The 26,493-nt window shown below is 43.6% G+C and overlaps 1 protein-coding gene across 1 annotated transcript in view; it reads right to left on the reverse strand.

Annotated features, from left to right (window-relative positions):
* Positions 1-9,748: 9,748 nt before the first annotated feature.
* AUTS2 (activator of transcription and developmental regulator AUTS2) overlaps positions 9,749-26,493 on the reverse strand; it is a 72,647-nt gene continuing 55,902 nt past the window's right edge. The window contains exons 11-16 of the mRNA XM_053961636.1: positions 25,233-25,304; positions 21,581-21,722; positions 20,991-21,068; positions 19,620-19,703; positions 18,531-18,753; positions 9,749-12,900 (exon numbers count right to left, since the gene is read on the reverse strand). Coding sequence (XP_053817611.1) covers positions 11,661-12,900; positions 18,531-18,753; positions 19,620-19,703; positions 20,991-21,068; positions 21,581-21,722; positions 25,233-25,304 — 1,839 coding nt within the window. The 3' untranslated portion in view covers positions 9,749-11,660. The remainder of the gene's footprint in view (positions 12,901-18,530; positions 18,754-19,619; positions 19,704-20,990; positions 21,069-21,580; positions 21,723-25,232; positions 25,305-26,493) is intronic.

Genomic DNA, 26,493 nt, shown 5'->3' on the forward strand with positions numbered 1-26,493 from the left:
CCTGAAAGTCTGGTTACTGCAAAGACCCAGTTCTTGACTTAGCAGTCCGGAGAGGCTTGACTTGCTCTGGAATACGCTCAGGAAAACTGGGATCCACAGAGAGCTTGAACTCTGCTTCCTGCAGCTGGTATGGTCCCAGCTCTCTGTTTGCCCTGTTGGCAAACAACCTCAGACTGTGGCTGTGCTGGGGCATTAGAAACTATTACCTCACATTGGGTAAACATTTCAAAATTACATTTCCTGTTTAGTCTTTTGTCCTGGCTTGTAAGATAAGCATATATTCTATTTGCCATCTGTCAGAGGTGGGGCAGTTTTCTTATCTCTTCCAAGAACAATGTCTCCCCCTGGGGAGATATCTTCTGTTAATGGGCCATTGAATGGCTCACTGCATGACTGATAAAGTTACATCATCCCATTGTAAGATGCTCCACACAGAGGGAGGAGCCAAACATCCCTACCTGCATAAAATCAGCATTTCTTGAGACAGCAGCTCAGCCTCTTCACTGGAATCCCAGAGGAAGACCAGGCCCATCTACTCTATCACCAGACCTTTAGAGAAAACTACACCCTTCTACTGGATCATCGCTTCAGCAGCATTTCATCTGCCACTCCAGGAGCAGGAGGAGCAGCCACCATTTAACTGGACTATCACCAACACCCTGACTCCTCAGGGTGTCAGGTTTCTGACTCTATCAGTAGTTTTGTTTGTACTAATTCCTTTTTTTTTTTAATTTAGGGGTTTTTTTTCCTAGTAAAGAACTGTTATTCCCATTCCCATATCTTTGCTTGAGAGCCTTTTTATTTTGAAATTGTGGTAATTTGGAGAGAGGGGGTTTACCTTTTCCATTTCACGGGAGGCCCTTGCCTTCCTTCACAGACTCCTGTCTTTTCAAATAAAGACATCTTTAAAAGTTATCAGGAGAATATTATTCTCCACCCAGAAGAGTGCCATTTCCTGTTTACTGTTTTCATAGATCTACAGGATGGAGATACAATGGATAATACATGGGAGGAAATCTGGATAATTAGGCTCATTTTGGTACTGGAAAGACTATGTAAATCTGAGAGTCTCTTACTGACCTGCAAAGGCAAACTAGAGCACCACAACCCCAAAATGGTGCTTTACTGAATCAACCGAAATAGATGATTTTGCCCTAACTTTTCCTAAAACATATCTAATAAAATTTTCCATACCTGTGAGAAATTCAGGAACTCCTGGGATTTCTCTGATGTTCAGCAGTGAGAAAGTTTACAATTACCTTCAACAGGTTTTCAGCTACCTACAGGAAGAAAAGATTCACACATATCATCAGCCTCTGTCTTTGAAATATGTGCAGGTTCAAAAATTCACATTAAAAACTTTTTATTTTACAACTGAGTTCCTATTAATTTCCTTTTTAGATCTTCTGTTCATCTCCCACTTAGACCATCCTGTGTCCCTTCCTCCAAAACATAAACATCCCCACACAAAATCCTTCCCTAGCCTAAAGTTATGGCACTGTTTATTTGCACATCAGATATTACACAGGTGCTACCTCTGTATTTGCCAAGATAAAAACCATCCAAAGAATCCACCTGAACTTCTTGAAAACAGCCACATGCCAAAAAGACAAGATAACAGCAAGCCAATCTTCCTCTATAGAACCAAAACTCCAATCTAGTATTCTAGATAAAAGAAAACCCTACAATTTTAAACTTCATTGTCACATTTTGTCTTTTGTCCCCACCAATACATATTTGTGAGGGCCTTTTGCTATACTGAGTTAAGTGTGAAGTTTCCCTGATGGGATACATTTAAAATGAAAATCAGAAGCATGAATCACTAAGTGTAGTGTTGCAGAGCTGTCTTCTTATTTTTCAGTTATATTCTCAGGTTTGGCAAAGTGCTGAGCTCAGACACCAGAATGTTGCAGGCATTTGTGTGCAAGGTATATTGGAAGGAAAAGTCAAGGGCATTCCTGGTTTAGCCCTTCAGTGACAAGGAAATTCAGTCCTGTACATTTGGGGAGAAGGTTGTCAAAGGGACATGCACAAAAACAAAGCCCAGTTTGATCCCACAGTAGTCCAGATGTCAGAATTTTGTAGAAACTCATGTAAATGATCAATTAAACAGAGATCCACCTACTCTGTGTGAGATTTACTAGAAATAGACTGTTCTCTGTTTCATCAAGTAGTCATGGGACTATTCAGAGCAAAGTTTGCTAAGCCAAAGCTGCAGAGGCAGGGAACAAGTTCACAGAGTTTAGAATTAAAAGTGATACAGAGCTCTTGCATTCATTACAAGGATAATTCTTAAAATCCAATGCCCACTTTGATTGTAATCCCTCCAAATTCAAGATGAAACTAAATAATCTCCAGAATAGACTTACTACATTGCTAATGAGCATTAGAAATTGTAACTAGGGGAAAAAAAAGGAACAACCAAAAAGACCGTGATGAAACCTCTCATATAGAATTCCTAATAATAGATAGGAAGGCTCTTTACAAGAGGCAAAGGGGGAAGAGTCTTATCAAAAGGAAAAAAACAAAGTCACAGATTCTCAATATTCCTCTTAAGACAGAAACAGATATCAACCCTGAAGCCTCTGGTCTTTTGCTTTGAAATCAAAATTTAAAACATGCGATCATCTGAATAAACACACTATAGAACAATACACAATTTATCTGCTCACAACTGGTGTAAGAACAAACTTTATGTGTAATTCCACACAGTCTGGCTGTATCCCTGTGACAGTAGAGCTCACGAGTCCCACCGTTACAGTAAATGTACACAACGATGGGGCATACACAGTTTCCTGTTCAAAAATGCTGGAGGTCCTGGTTCTTTCCACCCCAGGTGGAGGATGCAGCCCACCCTGGATTAGAAATGAGTGACCATTGCCTGTCCCTGCTGTCCTGCTGTCCACCCAGCCCCACAGGCTGCCTCAGCTGCCGAGTCCATGTCACAGAATTACAGGATGCACTGAGTTGGAAGGGGCTCATCAGGATCATCCAGTCCAGCTCCTACAGTAAAGAGTCAAAAACCAGTTACCCCCAGGCTTCACATGTAATTATTCTGGTTACAAACAGCTAGGCTTTAATATGCACTCAGAATCTGCTAAGTTGGAAGGGACCCACAAGGATCAGAATCCAACTCCTGCCCTGCACAGCACCATCCCCAGGAGTCACTCCACGCCCAGGGGTATTATCCAAATGTGTCAGGATGGTGTTCAGGAAAAAAAAAACTTTTTCAACTCAAACCTGTCTAACAAAACACAGCTTCCGTGAAGAAATAAACCACCAAAAGCTTTCCCTTATACCCCAGCATGTTGCTTTCTTTTAAAGTTAAAAGTGTGAAATTACACAGGTTATTGGGGAAGAAGCAACAAGGTGAATGGGGGTGACAAAAATTTCAAAAGAGGGAGAGAATTGGTAGGGGGTTTCCTTCCCCTCCCTAAACAAGCTTTTTTCCTTTAATTCTTACTTTTAACCGGATTTATATGGACCTGCAGCCCACGATAGTGACCTTCCCCTGTTCCGCTGCTGTCTCCAGTTTGTCCTTCCAAGGGCTGAGTGCACCGGGGACCAAAGCCCGGGGCCATCGTTCAGAGGCGCTGGCAGAGAAAGAACCGCGTTCGGCGACTCATTTTATGGCAAGTAAATGAACACATGTAAACCCCAGCCTGTCGCACCTGCTCCTTTTCCCACTTCATTTTTCCATCACCTCAGGCGACACATGAACTTACAGACGGTGTGGGTTTTTTTTTTTTTTCCCAGCCTGCGCTTCAACTTGCTGCATTTCTCAAGGTGTTTGTCAAGATGCCTTTATCAAAATGAATCCCAGCCTGACTCCCACCCGAGCACCGCGCAGCTCTGACACACGAAGCGGGAGATGCCGAGACCTGTGGGGAGCTCGAGGCACGGCTGCTGCCTCTCTGCAGCCCGGCAGAAGAGCTCGTGGCGGGCAGGATCCATCCGAGGGTTAAAACTGCCCACACGGACCCAAAAAGTCGCTTTTCCAACCCGCCATCTCCCTCTAGTGCCGCCGCGGCGCCATGTTGGGCGGGCTTTCCCTCTCCCACACTGCCCTCTGCAGCTCCATCCTGGGCCGTGCCTGCGGGAGCCGAGGAGAAAAAACATAATATAATATGGTATGACCTAAAGAGTCCATACTTGTATTAGCAGAGGACTACTCCGACCATTCGGGACAGACTGCTCAGGGCAGACCCACGTTGTTCCCCGATACACCAGCACCTGAGGCCTGGCTGCCTCAGCAGCAACGCAGGGTCTCTTGTGTGTGTCTGACAAGAATATCTCATTTTCTTCTACAAAAATGCCAGATTCAGGCGATATCAAATTGCACTAAAGATGCTCCACCAGATCCTGCAAGCACATCAGCATCAGCCATGTTTTGGTCCAGTATGGGACAGGTGCCCCAGAGAGCAGGGCTGGCCCACACAGGCACCCACACCTGCCTGCCCTGGCTGTATTTTATTAAGGAGATTCTTCAAAGCCACAGATTAGTACACTGCTGTAGTAGTCAGTGATGTATTTACTGCTACAAAGCTCCAGATGCTCTGTAAGCCACAATAATACAGTTAAGTGGAAAATGAGTCATTTAAAACCATAATGACTATCATAGCATGACTCCGCTGACAACAAGCCCCAGTGATAACGCTGCGAGGTGGATGAGACGTGTTCGCCAGGGCTGCCAGTCACAGAATCACAAAATCACAGAATCACAGAATTGACTAGCTTGGAAAAGACTTTTGAGATCATTAACTCTGACCTATGACCCAACATCACCTTGTCATGTGCCACATCCAGTTTTTTCTCAAACACTTCCAGGGATGGTGATCCCACCACCTCTCTCGTCAGGCCATTCCAATGCCCAGTCACTCATTCTGTGCGGCTGTGCCTTGGGGGCAGGTGCTGCTACCAGGAGTCCCCCCAGTATCAGGGTGCTGAGGTGCCCTGCCCTCTCTGGGGTGTGTGGGTGCGAGCTCCCATCTCCTCAGCACAGTTCCCCACCTTACTGCAGCTCAGATCATGGAAAACACTGTTCTTACCCAGTGCTGTGCTCCCAGGAGAGCAGCGCTGGTCCCCAGGTTCGGGCTGTGAGGAGGCAGAGCTCAGTTCTCCTGCAGGCAGCCCCGAGTTCACACTGCAGTGCCCTGGGACCAGCTGGGCACTGGCTCCTCTCGGACACCCTGCAGACACAGCACTGTCCAGCACTTGCTGTGGGCAGTGTGGGGATGGGTGGTGTGAGGAGGGAGAGGAAGGCTCCACCAGCCCCCCTCCTCTGGCCAGACAGCAGCCGGAGTGATGTGGGCCATGCTCTGCTGCTCCTCGGGCCATGCGTCACTTGTCCTTCAGCGGAGTCAGGAGAGCACCAGGGAAGGGTTGGCTCTCCATTCACGTGGCAAGGCCAGCGAGGGTAGAAAAGGAAAAAACAGAGCCAAGCTTTCTGCTGGTATGATGCAGCTCTGGTGATTTTCAAGAAACCATTTTAATCTATGTCCTTAGAAAACCTGGAATTAATGTCTTTCTTCATCTCCAAATGAAGAAATTCTCCTGCTTAGTCCTTGGCTACTCCTTTCAAAAGCCAGGTAATGGGAAAAACAGACAGATGTGCTGAGACTTTGAGGAGGTCATAGAATAGAATCATAAAATCTCCTGAGTTGGAAGGCACCCACAAGGATCATTGAGTCCAACTCCTTGAGCTGACATACACTAACTCATTCTGTGTCTACTATTTGCTATAGAGAAGCACCTTTTATTCCCTTAACACAAGCACCATGTGCTTTGTTGCTGGTCTGTAGCACCATGCAATCTAAACCTAACTCTCCAAAATACAATTGCCTCTATCGAGCAGAATGCTCTGGGTACGGAGCACTTCTAGTCCCTTGTATTAAATGGGACAAAGTAAGGTCACTCCTTAGTTAGCCTGAGCAGCGTCTGCCACTGCACCGCTGGGATTTCTGTCACTTACGCAGGGGAACAGGAGAGCTCCTCACAGAGCAGACTCTCATAAAAACAATTTACAGCTACATTCACCTTGCCCAGAAGAGCAGAGCTCTCCCCTCTTCCAGCACAGCGTACACGAATGTCAGGCTCTCTTTAACCACCCTCTTGCGGTACCGCTGCAGAACAGCATCTTTTTCTAACAGGCTAAAACAAATCCAGTTCTGCTTCACTGTTCTAGGATTAACGGGGACAAGACTTTCCTTTTGGTTGGCAATAACTGGACATTGTTTGATACCTCCCCCTCTTTTTTAAAATCAAATTAACTCGAAACACATCATGGTAACCCCAAATACACTGAGGCCCCAAAACAGGGGCTACTGAAAATCCTTAGAAGTTTACACTTGTATTTTTAGTTGTCTGTAAAAGAAAAAAAAAAAATTTAAATCCCAAGCTTTTGATGCTAATGGAATTTCTGCTGCATAAACACACCACAATAACACTGATTCAACAGAAACTATTAAAGAGCTTTGAAGATGCAAATTAAAAGACAGATTTAATAAACATATTGTGTATTTGATAGGTAACATCTTTATGCAATGAACTGCTTCAATTCTTGCTTAATTATCTTGTCTTGAAGCAAAGATGATTGTACTGGGGGTGGATGGCTCAGTTCCTAGGGCTAAATTCAAGTTTTTCAGTAGAGAAACATAAATTCAACCAAGAAAAATGCTGCACTCAGACTGAGCTTCAGTACTGAGCAATATGATGATCAAACAAGCCACATTAGGAGGTAAAATACAGCAAATCTGCCCTTAATAATCAGAATGACCACAGCCCTTATGCGCTTGGGTCAATACTTGAACTACTTATCAATAAATAGGTAAAACCCATTCCTTCACAGGTAACTTTAGCAGTCTGAGATGCCACAATTTGTTAATACGGAGGATTAAAAGTACTTTCTAAAACCAAAGAAGGAACTCAGAAATTCCTCATCTCCTGCCACCCCTGACTCTGCAATTTGCCTGATTTGGGCTTTTCTCTGTTCTCCAGTGACTCGGGCAGTAACCCAGTTGCCCTGGGTGACCCCTGAGATCACTCAGGCAGTAGGTGCCTGGTATTACAGTGGAGACTCCGTGTTTGGGGTTCCCAGCAGCACTTTTCCTGTTTATAAAATGGGGATAATGCTGAACCGAAGTCTGTATTACCAGAAGCAGCAAACATCAGGTGGCAGCAAAACAGACATGTGAGATTGCAGGGCGGCACCAGGATTTTATACTCCGCTCCTTGCTCGATTGAGCTTCTTCCCTGGTATTGTACCTGACAGCACATGTGCATTTTGATGTCCATAAATACCTGTTGCTGTATGCAGCCTCACAGTGCACAAATGAGAAAGGGGACCTATTTCAGGACCAGGAAATATCTTTGTGCTAACACGATTTCAGTTGCAAGATACCAGTGGAAAAAGAAAGGGGTGTGACCCCCAGCAGATACCAGCTGGGAACTTCCACCTTGCCCACAGGCACAAACAGTCCAAGCCCCTCCAGCTGGAGACAGGGCACAGGGAGAACAGTCAGTCCTCACCTGCAGCTCTGCTTCTTCTTGGCTAGCAAAAATGTGGAGTTTTTCCATGGCTAATTCACTGAAGCCTTCAGTGAATTTTTAGTATGACTAAAAGAATTTTTGCAGTACAGCTGCACTGGACAATGCTCATTTGCTCCAGTCAAGGGCACCAATCATGGTGCAGTCAAAGTAAGAGACAGACTGTGTCCCAAAGACCTTCATGTAAGGAATGGCCAGGATTGGGTTTTTACACATGCAGGAAGGATCTGATGGGACCAGGACATCAGCAGGGCCGGAGGCAGTCCCACCACTCATTTGCATGTACTTCCCAACCAGCTGAGTTAGAGGCCAGCCTCCATGCAGAGTTCAGGCAGAGTCACACTCCAAAGGCAATTCTGACCATTTAAGCTGGGATCATGCTCCAAATCACCTTCTGAAAACAAGTGCTGCCACTCCAAAGCTGGCAGGTGGAGTCCAAAGAAGGAAGGTGGTTTATCCAGCTGGGACTTAACCAAGCCACCGTGGTGGTACCAAAACCCTGCGTAACTGGAGTCTTTGAACCACTGCTCACTCTTCTTCCTTGCCAGAAACCAAGCAGCAAGCCAAGGAGCTCCTCTGTAAGTGCAGCACCACTGCTCTGTGACCTTGGTCCTTGTCCCAGAGCCTTTCAGCAGAGTCACCTGCACGTGTGAAGCCGTAATTAGAGTTGAAAACTGCAAGATCCGTGCTAAACATTTCCACAATGAGCCAGTCACAGCAAGTGAAAACACTTGCAGTAAAATCCTCCCCAGCCTCCATCTGCCTATCTTCCAGCCCAGCAAGGACTACTGTTTGCATGAGCTCCTACAGGCAAAGGTAAAAAGAACAGCAATGTACAATAGCTATGACTTTTGTAAAAAAATCTGCAGTGTTTCTTGCTGCCTCTGATAAGATGTAGCTGTCCTAGGCCATGAAAGAGGACAGGACTGGTAAAGATGGGAACAGTAAGGTATGAAAAGCAGAAAACCAGGCTGGAGCTAAGTCTTAGTAAGGAAAACCAAAGATCAAAACATAGGAAGTTAAAAAAGAAGGGACCAAGCATGGCATAAAATGGACAAAGTACTGGGAAACAACTGCTAGGACTGTTTTCAAAGATTCCCTTCCTATACACTGTATTTGGCATCTCAGCTAGTGATAAGAAGCTGCTAAGTGGAAAATTAGTTGAAATTTGGGAAGGTGGGACTTGAAAACCTAAAGTAAGGTCCTGGTTGCTTAAGCACACTGAGGGTTTTCTATGATCAAAATCTCACACAACCTACAGAATTCATACCTTTATGACTCATTTCATTCCCACAGATGGTATCTGGCATGGTCTTTAAATGAAGTTCATTTCTTAAACACAAGTGAATTCAAAAATAGAAGATTTAAGACAAATGTCCTGAATGGAAAACCCTTCAAAAAAGATCAAATTGTCTGTACCTGCAAGCCAACATCCCTGTATCAAACTTCTGAAAAGCAGTGAATGTACCTGAAGAAGTTTAAAAGCATTAAAAATCTTGTTTCATCTCTTACTACACCTTTCAGGCATATTCCTCTGAGCATCACCGTACAAGAAGACTACACATGTGGATCTTCAAAGGCGTGGAGCGCTTAAATTGAATTCAAAGGGACTGAAATGCCTCAATGCTTTCTGGGACTCTGGGAGTGAGGGCTCATTGGCGTAACTGGGAATTAAGGACCATCAACAAGAGTTTGCTCAGCACCTGGGAGGACAAGGATCAGAGTCTGGACAATCAAGACGACGTTTCTTCCCTCCTGAAGACACTGCCAGAGGTGTCAGGCTCCTCTGCCAAGGATGAGATGAGCCTGGAAGATGATGCTCTCAATCAGACCCTGCCTCGTGGGGCCTCTCTCGCTGGCTCCAGTAGTTACATCCTTCTGTATGCTACTGGATGTGGCCATCCAGTAACTCAGGTTTTTAGTGATATGCATCCAGCAGACCAAGACTATGGTCTAATTAAAATCTAATCCAAGTAGGGTGTTACTACATTTTAAAGAATCTGGACAAGCCAAGGATCTGGTCTCCTTTTTGTTGCTTTTCCCCTGATAGCTCTAACAATTTCAATAAGATGGCTTAGGAAAACTTGCCATTTCCTTTACAATTTTAACAGCTACTCCTTCTGAACAAAACCCCACTGCTGGGAAAAAGGACTTCCTCCCCATAGCAACGATGGGGTACTGCACACAAAGAAGCACCTAGCAGTTTAGTTCACATTTTTTAATAACATGGCACAATTTACATTACACAAGTCTTCGCTGAGGAGGAAACATGCTGAAGATTGAGAGCCGCTTCACTTTTCTGTTCACATAGGATCTAGAAAGGACTTTATTACATACAGGATAAACAGCAAAAAGGTTTGTATATAACAATCTCTTTACAATACTGAAAGCTACCACTACGGTTCCAGTGTACATATTCCTCAGGGTTGGGACTTTTTTGTATTTTTCCTTTTGTTTGAAAAAAAAAAAAAAAAAAAAAAAAAGAAAAAAAAAAAAAAAACACTGCACAACATCTGGAGTTCACAAAAATCTGAAGCTCACAACTAAACCTTCAGTTGACTACTAAAATAGATCTCTGATCATTAGAAACAACTGTTTGTAGTTAACTTTTTTCTTTTTTTTTTTTCTTTTTTTTGCCAAAACAGGGTAACAACTTCAGATAGCACTTTAATACACTAGAAGACCAATGGAACTAATTTTATTTCATACATATATTTTACAGTCCAGTAGACAAGATATTGAATTCTCTCTGATAAAGTCATATTCTCTCCAAATATTTAGACAAGAAACTTAACACATTATAAAAAAGTGTGTTATGAAAAGACAGATTTCAGAAGATTGATGCATATTTTTAAAAAGGACCGTGTTCTTCAGGTTATTTCATGTCTTCTATGATTAGGGAACAACAAGGCTGACCTGTTAACTATTCACAGACTTTATTACCAACTGAAATACAATAAATTCCATTATGAAATCTGCAGCGGAGTTCATTAATTAAACTACTGATCCACAGTGAAAACATATCCATCATTTAGAAAAGTATTCACTTTCTTGTAGGATTTGTTTCAATGTAGTTAAAAATCACTTAACACAAAAAAAAAAATGTGTACAGATAAAAATTACACACTGTCAATAAAACCAGACATGAATGGCTATAAGCAGATGTTCTCCCCAAAACAAATTTGACATGTTAATTGACAAAAGTTCTGGAAAATCTCCAGCATTCCATTATTACCATTTAACCCAGATTAATATGACTGAAACCCAATCTGCCATGACTCCGTATCAGCGATCACAGAGCACTAACCCTGACACCATCCAAGGGACACACGGGCTACAGTGACCTCAGTAGCCTGAGGGTTCACACAGAAAACTACACCTCTGAAGGGCTGTTTCTTCATCAAAACAAGAGAAGTAGGCTTCCATTAGAAATGAGCTTGTTCAGGGAAAATATGACTTTAATTATGTTGTGTGTTGAAAAGGCTCCTTTGAGTTATAAAGGCTTTTGTGAAAAGCCTTAAAATTCATTGCATAGTTGAAGGGGTTTAGCTGTCTATAACAATATAAGTAACACAGCATAAGCAGACTGTGTTGATCAATATTAAGTTTGCAAATAGCACAGTTTAAGAAGTATTAATGTATTATGTTACTTAATTTTATCTATTTACATTTGTACAAAGTAAAGCTTTCATCTTACCCTTTTTGCATATATGAACCATTAATCCATGAAGCAATCTTTTTACATAAATATCTACAATTGACTTCACTTCTGGTTTGAAAGAGCTTTGTAGGGTTGACATTGGTGGTGGCTTGTTTCTAGTCAAATCACTCAGACTGATGTCTTGTTCTTCAGTTCAAATTTTGAAATCTTTAAACTAGAAATAAAATAGAGTAGGAGACACGAGGAACATATGGACTTGGCTAAAAGATCTGGAAAATTTCAACATATAATATACAAAAAAAATCATTTCAAAATCTTTGCACTCAGGTCTATACATATTGTACAGCGGGTCACATTCCCAGTCTGTATCAATGACTAGTAAGAAGGTCTTTATATTATGCTCATTTACAAGGTTTTTGTCCCTCTTGCTCTGGTTCTCATTGAGTGTCACTGCTTATCGAGCTTCGATGTCCTTGAGGGTGTGAGAGGGAGGCCTCTCTCTCATCTCTGTGGACAGAGGAGTAGTCCTTCTGGGAGAGCCGGGCCGAGGGCCCAGCGTGGAGATAAGAGGCGGAGGGGCACTGAGAGCTGCTGTGGGGGGAGTTTTATTGAGGAGGCCGTTCTGGTGTCCCGTGGGGGGACTGACACGGGGGTAGTGCATGCTGGGCAGTCCTGGCGTGAGGAGGCCGGGGTGGGGCAGGTGCCCGTCCAGGGCGGCGGGGTGCACCGAGTGCAGGCGCGCGTGCTCGTAGTCCTCGCGGAGCATGTGCAGCCGCTCCCGCTCGTCCAGGTGGGTGCCCCTCTCGTGCTCCCGGCGCGGGTCCACGGACAGAGGGTGGTGGTGGTGGTGGTGGTGGTTGTAGTCGTGAGGTTCCCGATCCCTGAATGACCTGTCTGCTTCATACAACCTTGGCGTAGAGAGGCGATGGAGGGGGTCATTTCTTAGCAAAAAGTCTCTGCCCAGGGGGTCTCTCCGATGAATATCCAGCTCTCTGTAGGGATCTCTCAAGGGATCTCTCATTGGATCCCAGTGGAAAGAAGGATAGGGGAAGCGTTCTCCACCAGGAATTGGGCTAATTCCCATAAAAGGGGTCATCATGCGAGTCCTGTCCAGGCCACTGATGCTGTTCATGTGATGTATACCAGTCACACCTACAGTCATGGGCATGGACACTAAAGGACTTGGGTGGACGTTGGATGTGGATATAGGTGGTGGCTGATCAGATGACCTGTGAGTCTGAGGTCCCTCAGGCTGAACATCATGGTCTTCCTTTCGCTCTTCTTTCACCTTGACTTCGTTGCTTTTCTTCGGGTTATCGTACGCCGGCTCGTTCTTCCTGTCGGCCTCGCGGTTAGAAGTGCTGTTAGGCCTGGTGCTCTCCACAACGGGGGGCCTGGCATAGGGGGAAGGAACCCTGGGCATTTGCTTAGACTCTTCCACCACTCGGCTTTCATGGCTCAGGCCTTCTTTCTCCGAAACATAGTTGTCCTTCACCTTGTGCTCTTCAACATTAATTTCCTTCCGAGATTCGGAGTGATCCCTCTCTCGTTCTTTGGGTTTCTCTTTTTCTCGAACCTCGGGATTCAGATGGCTCCTGATCTGCTCACTTGAGCTGCGGTTATGTCCGAGGGAGTTTACTGGATGGATAGGTGCTGGCGAAGGATGGCTGGAGTGTCTTTTCTCAATGCTCTCCCTACAAGAAAGAGAAGTGTGAAATGAAGGCATGAGAAGCTCTGCAAAGAAAACAAAGCATCAGAGTGCCTGGCCTTCTACTCATGGCTTTGCAGAGAGCTGGTGACGTGCACCAGCAAATGCACTGTGCCTCTGGCACACCCAAAACTCCAGAAGAACATCCCATCTCTAAACTTGGCCTATTCTGTTATCTCATCGCAGCAGCAGCAGATCTCCAAAGCTGCTCTGTGAAGAATCTGATTGAGATCTCAAACAAGTCCACAGAAGGCTCCCATGGGAATCTAGCTCTAGGATGTGTATTTCAAAGACAACGACTTTAAATGTTTGCAAAGAAGAGAGAGAAAAATAAAAACATACTAATTTCATCCAAAACTGAGGCAATTAAATACAAATTACATGGTTAATAGTACTCTACCTACTTATTCTATTAAGAATACATTTGGGAAAACAGATTAGTATTTTTTCAAGTTAATTTTAAAAACATTTCCAAACCTTTGTACACTACTAATTTCTCTCCTCTATTTTCTTCAAATGTCTAGCTTTTTGTAGGAATATAAAAAAGTAAAAGACTTTAGAAAGTGTAGAAAGGCCCTAGAAAGTAGACATAAAGCTGAGAAAGGCTGGGAAATTTCTAAACCTCCTCACGAGAAAGCTAGGAAGTTAAGAACTAAGTGAATACATTTATATTTATCATAAGGAACAAGAAAGAACAAGAACTTATTCATAGCTCAAGATGTGAAAAGTCCTAGATATATGCTTTGCAAAGATAGAAAAAGTTTCTATCTTAAAAAATGAATTATTGTGTATTGTTTGAGGCTCATAGAAGTGCTTTTGTTAATGTTAAACACACGTGGGTCCTTTTCTTATTGGTTAGAGTATAATGACTTTACACCTTTTCTTTTATTGGTTCAAAGAATATGTAGAAAAAGGCTTTGCATGGGCTGCCATCTTGTCTCTGATCTGTGTTTGCATGGATGTTTTTATTTTCCTGTGTCTCTTGCTTTTTGTTTGTATGATATAGACACATAATAAATCCTAAGTCTGCAACCAGTCAGGGTCCGGTCCCGTCCCGTTTGTGAGACACGGACCGATCCGGCAGCTTTTCAATTTACTTCTCACAATTCCATTTACTTCAAACTGAGACACAATCCTTTCAAGTATCACCAGTACTGATGTTGCCAAGCCAGCCCTCTGACAGGAAGACACTTCCCTGTGTGTGCAGTGACCCTCAGTGCAAGTGTTTAACAGAGCTGCCCATCACACAGCTTTTGTGCCGACCTCCTCAGCAGACATAAGTCTGCTCTGTCTGTCCATCCTTCAGACTGGCTCTGAAAACATCATGCCTGGAGTCATCTGCTCCTCAGATGACCAACCCTTCCCAGAAAATACTGTGAGTTTGTTCCATCTTTCAAACCTAGTTATGGTGCACAAAAGATCAGGGAATTATTGTCTGGCAGTGAACAAAAATCTAAATATAGAAATAGGTTCCATAACAATTATTTTCAGGAAGTAGTGTTGACCAGGAGTTGTTATGGGCAACGCTAAGTGAAAAAGCTCTCCCATTTAAAACTAATCAAATTCACCAGGTGAATCCAATCTCTCAGTTCCCATGATTTTAACCTCTTAGCAATTTCAATTGACCTCAGAGTAGGAGTCTCTATGAACACAGCTCCACATATTCAGTGCTGGACATGTGCTGTTTGCTGAGCATGGAAATTCTGTTCCATGTGGGATGAGGGACAATGTGCTGTTAAAGGCAACAATTATTTATGGCCAGAAATGAAAACCCAAGAAGTTCCACCTCAGCGTAAGACAGAACTTCTTTCCATTGAGGGTGGCAGAGTACTGGAACAGGATGCCCAGAGAAGTCTCTCTCTTTTGGAAGACAAAATCCACCTGGCATGTTCCTGTCACCTGCTCTGGATGGCCCTGCCTCAGCAGGGGATTGGAGTGGATGATCTCTACAGGTCACTTCCAACCCCAGCTGTTCTGGGATTCTGTGGAAAGGGTAAGCAGCGAGGCCTCCCCTCAGCTCCAGCTGACATGGTGTCTCTCTGGGTGCTGGTGTCACCTGAAGCCTGGGACACGCCAGCAGGTGACACTCTGGGCAAGATCAGCAGATCAGACTGATGAAGGGCAGCTCGGAGGGTGACTCCAAGGTGAACACTTGCTCCTTCACCTGTACAATTTCTGCTACCTACTTCTTTTGCTGAACTGTATAAGATTAGTACCTCTAGGTACTTTTGGACAGTGAAACTGCAACAAATGCAGAAAAAAAAAATGCCTGGGAGAAGGAAACTCTCATTCTAATGTCACCAGGTGCATCTTTTGCTGTGTCAAGATTGAACTGTTGAAGCTGTCATTTCACAGGCCATGTCCGAGAGACCTCCAAAGTCCAGAATGTGACTCTTGAAAACACTTGGAAGACAGACCACCTGATACCAGCCCTGCCTCATCTGCACTGTCCAGCACTTCACTGCTTGGGATCAGGTGCTGCCTTCATTCAATGGGACATGAACAGTCCAGAAATTGCATCCTGACTCTAATTTCCCTCCACTTGCTTTCCACCAAGAGTTGAGGCATTTAACAGCTTTCAGATCTGGACACAGGGAGACCAAGTCAAGGACCTCCAGTGAAGGATTCTCAACGTGAAGGTTCAATTCTTTTACTTTGCTGGGAAAACACTGGCTTGTGGGCTCTGCAATAGCTAATCTTTTATTTATTTTGCTCATGGGACTAGTTCAGAGGGTACCCTTAATTGTTTTATTTCCCTAGGAAAGCTCACTCAGTCCTTTTGTTGATATTTAATCAATTTTCCATATAATTGATGTACTTTAAATGACATATAAAATTTAGAAAAAATAACATTTTTGGATTAAGGAGAAATATATGTGCAACCAAAATGACAAATTCCTTTGCCAATGTCATCATATTCAATGACAGTGTTGGTAACATCTCAAGAGGCTCCTGATTATCCAGCTCATTTAAGTGGGCTGCACATAGTCCAGTGGACAGAGAAGGAATAACTTTTTAAGCCTCAAATTTGTCAAAAGCTCCTTAGATTGATAATATGAAAACAGCTCAAAACCACTGCCTCCACAAAGAAGTAAGTTAAAATCACATTATCCAATGAACTTATTGCCAAATAAGAGAAGTTCTGGGGCTGTGTGCTACACTGAAAAATATTGAATTTCTTATGCTGAGGTGTGTGCCTCATCTATATTGACTGAAAGATCAACAGATTCTTGGTTGATTTGGTTTAATGCTGTAGGATTGCAGGCCCTTAAATGCCATTATAATTATACTGGAAGTGTTCAGTGACATCTTTTAAACAAAATACCACTGAGAAGGAACAAATCCTACATTTCACATTGCTATTTTTACTCTTTTTTTTTTTTTTTTTTTTTTTTTTTTTTTTTTTTTTTTTTTTTTTTCCCTAATGTTGGGCTGGAATAAAAGAGTCTTTAAAAAAAAACCCTCCACAACTGCAATCAATCCCAGAATCCCAGAATCCCCTGAGCTGGAAGGGACATGCAATGTTCCAGGAGCAATCAGGGCTCTGCAGTGTCACTCCCAGCCAGGAAAGGGTCACTGCTGCAGTTCTGTACTCTGGGCTGTCTGAGGGATTCACCTCTCTCAGCCTGCCTGGGAGGGGCTGTGGTGCACAGGCCATGCAGCTGATCTAAGAGGAGCCACCAGGGATCTCCACCCCATCCAACACTGACCTTAGGTGGAGAGCTCCAAGCTCAGAGGGACCTTTCCACTGCAGGCAGGAGTTGAGGTCAGTGCTTTTGGCTACCTGGGCCATTTCTGGGTTGGTAAGGTTAGACCCTTGATGACCAGATGATTTTGAGATGAAATCAAACCTCTGGGTGTGATTCCCAGCTCTTCCTGCTTGAGCAGATTAATTTCGAATGCCACTGAATGGTAAGGAGGAGGCAGGAGAGGCTCTCAACTCCTCAGACGTTCTCTCCACAGGGAGCACAGCTCTGGGAAGGGATTCTCAGCCTCTCCTCACACAGCCCACAGTGTGAACATGCTGCCAAGTGCCATGTCCCAGCCCACAGAGCTGGGCACACAGCAGCGCTGCAGGGTGAAACCAGGACTGCACTCACTGCAAGCTGGAATTGTGCACAAGTATGAGGGATGGATGATGCTTACTGCTAAGCTCTCAAATTACTGAAAAGGAATATGTTCTGAGCTAGGATATGGAGTTCAGGCAATGCCAAAGCAGCTTGCAAGGAATGTTTTCAGTAAGGGATTTTCTTCAACGGAACACTTCATGAGAAAACAACAAAACAGCAACCAAAATAATCACATAATTCTACAGGCTACCCAAATCATAGTAACTAAAATGCTTTGCCATTCAAGCCAGTAAAGTTACTCACATGCTTAAGCCTTTTGCAGGACAGAAAACCCAATTTGTAACAGCAATTTCTTTTGAAGCATTAACATCAGACATGAAAATAATGAAGCTATGCTACCAAACAGAAAATATTCCAAATGGAAAATGTAGGTGAAAAGATCTGTAGTTCGCCTTTCTTTTAGAACAACGTAGAAAAGCTCTTACATGTAGTTTTAGAATATCTAATGTGTTAGCATAACTTCTTTTAGAAAAGGCTACTAATGCGTATCTTGGGTTAGTGACAGAGAAGTCAGAAAAGCACATCTCCTAAATATTCTTTTAGATTAAAATATTAGAAACAAATCGCCATTATGTAGTAAAGTAATGTGCAAACTTAACAGGAAAGCCATTAAGCCACAACTGAAAAAGATTAAATCAGCCTCTCTACAGTTTTCAAGGAAGGCATGACACTTGCTGAATGGCAAATTCTTATAAATTTGGTACTTCAATGTTAAGAGGAATTTTTACTGCGTTAACTGAATAATGGGAACAGTCCTGACAAAAAAATAAATATGACCAGGTTTTACTTTCCATTAACCCTTCCCAGCCTGGACATGTGAGCATGCAAGTCCACGTAAAACACTGAATAGAAACTGTGTTGGAAGGTGTGCTAACAGCAGTGCAAGTGTAGGGGCTTCTTTGAGGGGAAAGAAGGTGCTTTTCATGAACTGCATGCTCTGAAGCTTGCTATGGTTTTGGCACATGACAATCCCGGTGCATTTCAGTCTTCTCAGCTCACACCTTTAGCACTGGTCCCTCTGGACAGGCTGTTTTTTGAGGAGGGAGGAAGTGTTTTGCAGACAAGGTCTGATTTACAAAGTTATTTAAGTATTTGAAGGTGCAGATAAGCATCTGATAGACTTCAGAATCCTTTCTTCCATCCTGTCAGGCACTACCTCCATGTTAACCCTTCAAGAGACCTATGACAATGTGACCCACAAGGTAAGAGTGGGTGGGTCTGATTCTGTTCCCACTTAACACTGCCTGAACTGGGCTCCAGCAAAGCTCCTTCAGGTGAAGTGTGCGGTGCAAGTGGGAAGAGAAACCTTGCAGAGGGGGAGACCTGAGCTGCAAACCTGCCTCTTCCATGGTGCCACCCTGGGGACAGCTCCAGGTGTGCCTCTGGTGAAGCTCTGGGTTCACAACGTGCCAGGCTGGGGAGGGTTAAAAGCGGAACGGAGCCCCAAGCTTTGAACTAGACAATTCTTGGAAGTGTTCTTTCGTACCTTTCTTTGTCATCTTTACTAACAGATGAGTCTCGTTTATCTACATCTCTATCTCTGTCATGAGCTGCAGCAGATGAACTGCGCTCCAGCTCTCCTGGCTTCAGCCAGGGCGGAGGGGTCGGGAACGAAGGAGGAGTTCGGTGCAGTCGGTTCCAGGGCTCGTGAGGGTTGCTAAAGCTCTGCATACTGGGGCCATCCTTGTGGCCGAACATTGAGTTGGGTGCTGAAATGGTGAAGTGGAAAACAAAAAGGTTTAAGAAAAAGGTATGCTCTAGTGAAGGTACTTACCAAAACAACTTTTACAGCACTCAGAGTTAAAATGAATACATATTATTGGGAGCTGGAAAAGGAAAGGAAATTAACAGAGATTCATTAGAGGGTCTCATTCCTAAAAATGGGCAGGCATCTGACAGCTCTTTTAATTGGAAAGGGAAATGCTGTGAACAAAATTGACAAGGGATGAAGGAGTAAGATAAAAGTGACAATGATCCTTATTCCAAATGTTTTGGAGACATCAGGAAATGACCGTTATAGGGACTATAAGTAATGGAACTTGCTACATTTGATCCTGAACCAAAATAAAATAGTATGTGACCAAAATCATGCCAGATTTGAAGTATGAAGAAAGAGAGTGACTTTTAAAAGGATGATTTTCTGTGACTGGCTAAATTTAGAGAAATGTTGATGAACTTGGACTAGCAAATGCAGGTTAGTGGTCTTTTCCAGGCATATGGCCTGAATTACTGGTGAGAAAGGAAAAAAAAGTCACCATCCACAGCTCCCTAGCTGCACACATTATTTACTTCTGAACATGCAACAAAACCATGGGAAATTTCAAAAGCACTAAAAGGCTCTGTTTTTTTTTTTTTTTTTAATTAACACTGTAATGGTAACATTTAGCACTAGGTTGAACCCAAACTATTAAGTAATTAACAGAAAACCATTTACTGACAACTGGAAAAGGTCGCTTTCCAAATTCCCATCTTTTAGTGGTAGGTGATGTAACCAACCAGTACAAAAGAGAGCCAAGAGTCCCCTCAGTGGCCCTGGTGAGCTGCAGAGCAGGGAGGGCCATGCCCAGGTACTCACTGACTGTGGGGTTCCCGAGCCCCCCGAAGGCGTTGCTGCCCACGGCGGTGAGGCCGCTGAACGACGCCGGCCGGTTGAAGGGCTCTGCAAACCAACACAAACAGCTGAAACCCCTGAGGCTGCCAGCTCCCATCCAGCACCACTGTGGCACCCTCCTGCACCCCAGCTGTGCCCAGCAGTGCTGGAACAGCATCCCCCCACGCACAGCAGGGTTCTGAGGGGCTGGGACACAAAACACTGGCTTTGTTCCTGGCCATACCGGTGGCATTACCTACTAAAAAACTCCCTCTTAAAGAAAATCAAGATGTTAAAATGGACATGATACTTCATTTGAAACCTGCAAACATCTCTGGTTTTACTTCCTTTTATTTCCTTCCTCAGGAAATGTCCCTTGCTAGTCAGACTATCATTAACTCTGGCAACTGTGCTCCAAACACCTTCAGGCCATGTCTCCTAAACCAGAGCCAGAGTATAAATAAATAACATGTCCTGTTCCACAGTCATGCTGGCTTGAGCATTCTGTGATTCCCTTGGTGTTTATTGCTAATACTACACAAAAAAGTAGTACGGACTGAAAAATGCTGGAACTATTTTTTTAGTTAATGCATACAGGCAACAGGAAAATCATGTAAAGCAAGTTCTCACTTTGTTTTGGAGTAGTATAATAATTTTGATTAAATCATTTCTGATAAATATCAGCACAGAGAAAAAGAAGCCCAAAGCCAGCATTTTCCACAGGCAGCAAAGTGCAGAATGATAAACCTGCATTGTCTGTTTGCTGTACCAGTTTGGTGACCCTCCCAAATCCTTCCCCATGCAAAATAAAATGTCAATTTAAAGTCTTGGTCTTGGATGCCCCCATAAGGAGCAGATCACCTTATTACAAAAGCAATAAGCTAGAAAGGAAATAACAACATCTGGTAACTTGGATGGTTCTGGTTTTTAATGTGTATTCACCAGTTTTCACTAACTGACACATGAAGCCAGATCACAAGATTTTAAAGCTATGTTTCCTATTCACTTTAACCGAAAAACAGATATCTAAGTAGGAGTTAGGAAAATAAACATTTCTGTGATCCAAAGCCTTGCCTTTAAGGCATTTTTTGACTGGTTCTAAGTATAATTCAAACAAAACCCAGCCAGCCCTCTCACTCTGCTCCTCTAATGTCCAGAAGTATTTCAAAACACAGTCAGTGACACTTTTCTGTGTATTTACAACTTCTACCGGGTAAAGACTAAAATTAAACAGTACAATGTGCCATTTGTAAAGGTTAATAAGCAGAATACTCTGAGTGTCTCCCACAGGAAGTCTGTCATTCCTCAGTGCTCAATGTCTGTGCTGTATTCCCCCCGAGCTGAGAGAGGACGTACCTAAGTGAGCAGCAGGGTTGAGGAAGTTGCTGTGGTGGGGTGGTGGGCCAAAAGGGGTCCCGGCTGGGTGCCCCCCACCTGCCAAAACAAAGCAAAAGGGGTCAATTCCCAGCAAAGGCTCAGAGAGGGACTCGCTGTGCTCTGGGCTGTCCCTTCTTTAACAGCTCATGTGAGCTGACATTGCTGTGCCCTGCATGGGGCTCACAGGATCCTGTGCAAAGAGCAGCTGCTTTTCCAAACAGAAATACCTAGCTAGAGGATAAGGGATGCAGGGGAATGAATGTTTCAGGTCAGAAACAAAAAGGAAATGCGTGTGAAATACACCTTATTTCCAACATCTCACATCCACGATGCATGAGACATCACTCTGTGAGGAAATGTTCCTTCATTTACTACCTGTGCAGTGTTCTAGCAGGTTGGGCTTTATATAAAAGCATACAGAATAATTTTTAAATATTTATCAAATAGACTAATAACCCCTGGCATGTCTTGCAGAGAGTTCGTAAGCCAAAGCATATGGGAAATTCATGGCAAGGATCAGCATTTTAATGAGCAAGGAGCAAGAAGGGGATTTCACTTTCAGTACTCACTGGCTGTGGAGAAGAGAGTTGATGGCCGAGCCAGGTCATGGGGGTGGTGGATGGCTCCAAAAAGGCTGGGGCCTGGTGGCCTGCTCAGAAATTCTGGTTTCAGGCCAAAGTCCAGCTTGTGTGGATCAGACTGCATCTGTTTCTGAAATGGAAAACAGAACTTGGAAGAGACTGTCTGAAAATATAACAGCAAAAGGCACTTCCAGAATGATTGTGGGTAGAGCAGCTCATTCATACTGATGTTTTAACAAGAATATTGGCTTTTGGGATCCCGAGCACAGGTGCACAGCTGTTTTCCTGGAAGGGAGATCTAAGGCAAAAAGGGAAAAGCTCGTATTTCTGGCTAATTTCACCAGTGTTTTCACATATGCTCACACCCACCCCTCCACAGGGTTCAGCAAAGAACTGCCTTCAACAACAAACATAAAACTCTCTGAAAAGGCCTCAGACACTTGCTGAGCTGTAAGGACAGGTCTGTCCCACAATAATAAATGGGAATGTCAGCTTGGCCCTGGTCCCTGCTGGCAGGGGTGCTGAAAGACCAGACACGGACACCAGAAACACTCATTTCCAAGGGATAGCTGCCACCAAGAAATGCTGGATGCAAAGCATCCTCCAGTGCTCCTCATGAGGGGCTGAAAGGAAGCAGAGTGCAGAGCAGGAGTGGTTGAGTCCCACTTTGACAGCTCCCACTCCACACTCAGTGCTGCATGTCTTTATTTACATGTGTTAGAGTCAGCAGCCTCCCTTTTGTGAGGGGAATTTGAATGAGGCAGCTGCATTGTGAGTGATAAGCGGATGAAGGATGTGCTCTTCTTCGTGCCACATCCTCGTTTTAGTGGTGCCCACTTCAGTAGTTTTATAGAATGAAGGAAGAAAACCAAATTCCCAATAACCTGTGCTGCCAGAACTCCCTAAATGCAGATTGCTGATTAATTGTGCAGGGCAGCTGAAAGGATTTATAAATGGGTAACAAGGAACCAGGAGATCTTACCAGTGGTTGTGGAGCAGGCTATGCTTTATAAATCAGTATTTAATACTGTGCCAGCCCCGAGTACAGACTATTACAATGATATAAATATGCATATTAAAAAGTTATGATCAAATTAATGTGCATGCCTTGTAGCTGTTTTTCAAGTGCTAGAAACATGTCTGTGTAGTCATGAGAAAAAAAAAAAAAGAAAAAAGCAGGAAAACAAGAAAAAAAAAAAGGGAAACAAAGGCATTATCTATGTCTGGAGATAATGGCTTGCAAGAATACTGAAACTGCAAAGGTGGCCAAGTCAAGGTCAAGTCTTTTAAGGAAGTAACACTGAAGTGCTTTAATAGTTAAAAGGCATTCAGAAAATACAAATGCCTCAGTTGAAGCCTGTGTGCCAGATTTTTATGCTGTGAACTCTTTTTATTCTTTTTTAACAACCAAGTTATAAACCCCTGACAGGCATTACTCGGAATAGCAAAAGCTGACTGAAGCTTTAATTGCAGCCATATGAATGGTGCTGCTCTAAATAACGAACAAATCCCCTGTCTGAAGAGGAACAGGAATACCATGGATGTGTGAAAAGCTTTCTAAATGTGTTGGTTTACCTTAAAATAGTACCAGGGAAATGGTCAGATTTCTTTTCTCCCCAGCTGCTGTTCAGGAGAGCAGCCCCTGGATGCCAATCCTTCCTAATCTATTTCCAGAAAATGTGTAACACCTGAGCGTGGTGCCCACAAAAATCAATGTAAATGTCTGCACTGCTCTTAGATCAGGCTGTAAGGCCCTTCCTAAAGGAGAGAGGCCCAATTATGGAGCATAAATCCTCTCCTGAGCAGTGGGCAGTGTAAGCAGGGTGTAAATGTGCTCTGTGCCCTGACTGCTGTGCAGCCCTGTTGAATCCCTGAGGTGTTCAGAGGTTACCTAGGTCTTGCTGCAGAGGCACAGGCAGCCAAACAGCATCCACAGCTGCATGCAATTTTTCCTGAGGTCAGGAAGGTTGTATTTTACAGTTTCCCATTGTGCCTGCTCCTTCAGTGCCTGCTGCTGCCCTCTGCAAGCAATTACTGGGCCAGATTGTTACTGGCAGCAGTCCTGTGGCACCGCATGCAAACTGGAAACCAGCCCATTTGATTCCCTGCTCTGTGGTCAGGCAGCACCTTCAGCTTGTGCAGAAGAAAAGGCACCTTCACAACCATGGCAGTGAGTAAGGAGAAGGAGAAATTGTCCTCTGTGAGCCTTCGGGCAGAGATTCCCCCTTTGTGGTCACATCAGGATGGGGACACGGTTCCTGTGTACCCAGGGAACCCTAACTCTCCTTACTGACCAGACACACTTCTGAATTATTCTTGAAAACATCATCATGCACAGCCTCAAAAACTTGAGCCAACCTCCTTTCATGTGCTTGTGGGCTTTATTCTTTTTTTTTTTTTTAACTTGCAAGGTGGAAAAGTATGAGGTAAAAGAAATGGCTGCATGAAAATGGCATTTACTGTGAGTTATAAATATACTGGTTTGACCTCTCTCTGAATATCAAATCAAGGAAGATTCAAAGGACACAGATAGCATGGGAATAATAATTTCATTTCAAGAAAATACCTTTTCAATAAAATAAAAAAAAGGACATATAACTCTCTAGGTCTATAATCTTGTCTTTTTTGATAATGGGAAGATGAATGAAGATCACTAGCAGGGGAAACATAAGGAAGCAGAAAAGAGAGATATGTCTACTGCAGCAAATTAACCTGTCAACCTTGTTTAAAAGGGTTATTTTTAAACTCTATTAGCTGCAGGTTTTCATAGCTGTTCAACATCTTCATATTCTTATAGCACTACCCTACACAATTCAAGTGCACACACAAACTGCAAAGTGCTAAGGATTCCCTGGTAATTTTAGTTTCTAACACGAGCTATTGATTCCTGAAGTATGAGCAGTGAAGAACAACAACCATTCGTGACTTACTGAAAAACTTTAGGAGCAACACAAGATCTTTAAGTGATGGGTACAGTGAAAATACCATAAAGGGGAATAAACTTTCCCAGAGTCTATGTGCAATGGAAATTCAGTTAAGTAAGAATGGAAAACTACTCATGGCCTTCACCCTTGAAGTCTCAGAGCTTGAAAAACAATTAAGATGGGACTTCCATCCCCTAACCTTCAGTGCAGTGAGGCAGTGTCTGATAACACAACATCCCCTGAGAGGCTGTGCCTGCCTGGGCAGCCACACTGGTAAAGCATCCTAGGGACAGAAGTCTTCCTGCACCCTTTCCTGCCCCTGAACATTAATAAGAGGAAGTGAATACACATGCCTAGTGCCTCCAGAAAAAAACCCCACTTGATACATTTGTGTCCTCAGCCATAAATAAATAAATAAATAAATAAAAGCCACCTTGTAGCTCACCTCCATTTCACCCCTCCTAGCTACAGAGCTGTAGCCCCTACCCAGGACCTGCTGTCCTGGCTCCAGCACATCCCACTCTGCTGAGACTCTGCCTTCAGCTTTTCATCCTTATATACCAGCCCTCAGAAAGGAGGCTTCTGCTCAATGCCATGCGTGTGACTTTACCAAGGCACTGGCCATGGCACAGAAGTGGTCAGGTGAGAGCCAGCCCTTCCTCTCTGAGCTCTGCTCTGTGCCCTCCACCCCCAGTCCAGGCTTCCCAGGCACTGACCTTGACTTTCTGTTGGTGATGGTAGATCTGCCAGGCGATGTGAACGTGCATAGCACACCACTTGCCAGGTTTCTGGAAAAACAAGATATGAATCAGTAACTTTCAAAAACCTGTGATGCTCTGTTTTATTTCTAGAAGAAAATAGACCCTGAGCCCTGTCTGGTTTGGTCTAGGGGATCCCCATGCCAAGACAACTGAAAGCAAAGTTTTCCATCCTCCTGGAAAAGCCAAAATGGAAAGGCTTGTCCCTTGCTAGGGAATTTATGTGGCTATCCAGGAATGCTCCAGCTGGATACACTCCTGTAATCCACTGGCTGAGAGTGCAGCTTGTGCTGCTGAAAGCTGTGAAGCTGTGTCCCTGTGAGCAGCTGCCCTGCACAGCTGGACTGTTCACAGCTGCACACTCAGGTCATTTCCACAAATGCTAGGATTGGAGTTTCCACCAAAAGATGAAAATGCAAGTGGTTATAAAGGTCACTCTGGTTTTCAAAATTCATCTGACTCCCTCATGTAATTGCTGTCTATCCCTCCAAGACTTCAGCTCATAAATGTGCCGAAAACAATGGAGGTCACTCAAATCACTCTTTCCGGGGGAGTCTTTGCATCTTCCCTGTCCCCCTGAGTCACAGGGAAGAGAGAGGGAGGCAGGAACCAGAGTGCTTGTTAGTCCTCCTGTTGAGTTTGTACTCCATTTCCAGCACAGCTGGAGACTGTCTGAAAAAGACTCATTTGAGAGATACTTTCTTCAATTTTGTTACTTAGGGGTCTGTAGTTACCTACACTAGTAATGACTCCTGCAGATTTAAAAATTATCACAGGAATTCAAGAGTCTCCTTAAGATACTTGTGAATTAAATGTTTCACAAACTGTTTCTATGGTCTGCCTTCTAGTTCTAGCTGTGTATCAACCAATAATTAAATAATAAAAAAATAACTCTATCTCAGAGACATACTACCCTAAACTCAAGCCTTTTGCTAATTTGCAAAAACTGGCTGTGCTAGTGATTTAGCAAGTTCACTAAAGAAAAATCTAGACCTTTTTCTTGAATATGCTGAAAATTTTAAAAAAAACCCTTTTGGATGAGTGATGGATCATGGACTGGATCTTTAGAGCCTTATTTTTAAAACATTTTGTGTTTGAAGTGGATTGTCTGTTTACAGTGGACAGTGAGATACCTAGGTGGGACATACCACACTGAATAACACTGAAAACACTCAGTAAAATAATAAAGCAAACTCCTTTAGAGTGCAGTGAAGTAACA

This window comes from Vidua chalybeata, chromosome 20, assembly GCF_026979565.1.
Source record: "Vidua chalybeata isolate OUT-0048 chromosome 20, bVidCha1 merged haplotype, whole genome shotgun sequence".
Lineage (NCBI taxonomy): Eukaryota > Metazoa > Chordata > Aves > Passeriformes > Viduidae > Vidua > Vidua chalybeata.